The sequence below is a fragment of the Carlito syrichta genome, unplaced genomic scaffold (assembly GCF_000164805.1).
Source record: "Carlito syrichta isolate Samal-C Ts95f unplaced genomic scaffold, Tarsius_syrichta-2.0.1 Scaffold312148, whole genome shotgun sequence".
In the NCBI taxonomy this organism is placed as follows: domain Eukaryota; kingdom Metazoa; phylum Chordata; class Mammalia; order Primates; family Tarsiidae; genus Carlito; species Carlito syrichta.
In genome coordinates, this window is record NW_007256244.1 from 1,590 (window position 1) to 3,323 (window position 1,734).

At 56.7% G+C, this 1,734-nt stretch overlaps 1 protein-coding gene across 5 annotated transcripts in view; it reads left to right on the forward strand.

Moving 5' to 3' along the window:
* The first annotated feature begins 433 nt into the window (after positions 1 to 433).
* POMGNT1 (protein O-linked mannose N-acetylglucosaminyltransferase 1 (beta 1,2-)) overlaps positions 434 to 1,734 on the forward strand; it is a 10,705-nt gene continuing 9,404 nt past the window's right edge. For 2 of the 5 annotated variants that reach the window (XM_008069614.2, XM_008069613.2), the window contains exons 1-3: positions 434 to 620; positions 1,219 to 1,333; positions 1,455 to 1,573. In XM_008069614.2, the coding sequence (XP_008067805.2) occupies positions 501 to 620; positions 1,219 to 1,333; positions 1,455 to 1,573 (354 nt within the window). In that variant the 5' untranslated portion in view covers positions 434 to 500. Of the gene's footprint in view, positions 621 to 824; positions 997 to 1,218; positions 1,334 to 1,454; positions 1,574 to 1,734 lie in introns of those variants that run through there. The other 3 variants (XM_021718377.1, XM_021718378.1, XM_021718376.1) reach the window with 3 other exon arrangements.

Sequence of the window (1,734 nt, forward strand, 5' to 3'; positions counted from 1 at the left end):
GGGTCCGGGAGGGGTAGAGCGGCCGGGGCAGGTCTCCCGATCCCTCGGGCGGCCCCGGGCCCTGGGAGGAGAAGTGCAGGGCCAGACAGGTTGGGGCGAGGGTGGAGGGTTGGGCAGGAGAGGTCGCTGTTCTTTGCCCACTCCAGGACCGGGAAGGCCTGGGGCTTGTTCCTTTTAGGGGCTGATGAACCTCGAGGGCCGGATTTTTGGCCTCCACCTTTGGGGCCCTGGACAGGTTTGATTCAGATAGTTCTCCCCATCCCAGGGAATTTCTAGGTGGTCCAACCCCTCTGAAGGTTTTCCTGCCGGGCCCAGAGAAGTTGAGCTACTTTTCCCAGGTCACACAGCATGGATGCTTACAGTTACTGGAAGGCCCTCTCTCATCTCCCCAGAAGGCATCAGACTTTGGGAGATCACCTTATCCCATGTGGCCCTTTGGTCCCTTCAGATTCCTGAAGTCATGGGCTGGCCAGGACATTGGTGACCCCCCCCAATCCGGCATGGACGACTGGAAGCCCAACCCTCTCATCAAGCCCTTTGGGGCTCGGAAGAAACGGAGCTGGTATCTTACCTGGAAGTATAAACTGACAAACCAGCGGGCCTTGCGGAGATTCTGTCAGGTATAGAGATGTCCCAGACCTCCCAGGGAGGGGCGCTCTTCCAGCTTTACCCCAGCCTAAATTGGGCACTGGGACCCACCTTGGCCACCCTTTAGCTGGAATGGGGTAGCAGGTTCTTAGAGGAGAGACCTTTTATGTGTCATGTCTTACTCTGGTTTGGAACCAGAGTTCTGGAATCAGAACCCAAGTACAACCTCCTAGGTTTCTGAGCAGGAGGGTTCTGCCCAGGGGAACACACTTGTCAGGCAGTTAGGGTCAGAATCCAAGTCTTCTGATTCCCAGCTTGGTTCTCTGGGCTTGGCTCCATCTCTAGGAACTAACCATGGAGGGGACTAAAGATATCAAGGCCTCAAATGGAAGAATACAGGAGTTCTGGGTAGGGAGGGCCCTGATGGAAGGGAAGGGTCAGGGGAGTTTCCCTGGAGGAGATGGCCATGAAACTAGGCTTTGGTCAGGGGAGTAGAACTGGGCACACAAAGGACGAGACAGGTCCCAGATTCTCCCTATGTTCCCACTGCAGCCAGGGCCCTCCTTGCAGGAATACTCTCCATGAGCTGAAGGGGGTGCTCCTCTTAATCACCCCTACCCCTCCCCTCAGACAGGGGCTGTGCTTTTCCTGCTAGTGACTGTCATTGTCAACATCAAGTTGATCCTGGACACTCGACGAGCAATCAGCGAAGCCAATGAAGATCCAGCGCCAGAGCAAGATTACGGTGGGGCCAGGCTGAGTATGGGGTGGGGGGCCCTGGATTTCACGGCCAGAATGGCAGACAGATCCCAAGGGGTGTGATGCTGCTGGGGAGACTACCTCCATGACCTGTTGCACCCTCACAGATGAGGCCCTAGGCCGCCTGGAGCCCCCACGGCGCAGAGGCAGCGGTCCCCGGCGGGTTCTGGACGTGGAGGTGTACTCAAGCCGCAGCAAAGTATATGTGGCAGTGGATGGCACCACGGTGAGTGGGCCGGGGTCTGGTATACAGTCACTCCATACTACTCAGGGCATGCAGCCCCACTGGCTGCAGGGTCCACTGCCTGAGTGGGAACTGGAACGCTGCCAGATTCTAGCTGGGTGACTTTGGAGCCTCAGTTTCTTCTTCTTTTTTTTTTTTTTTTT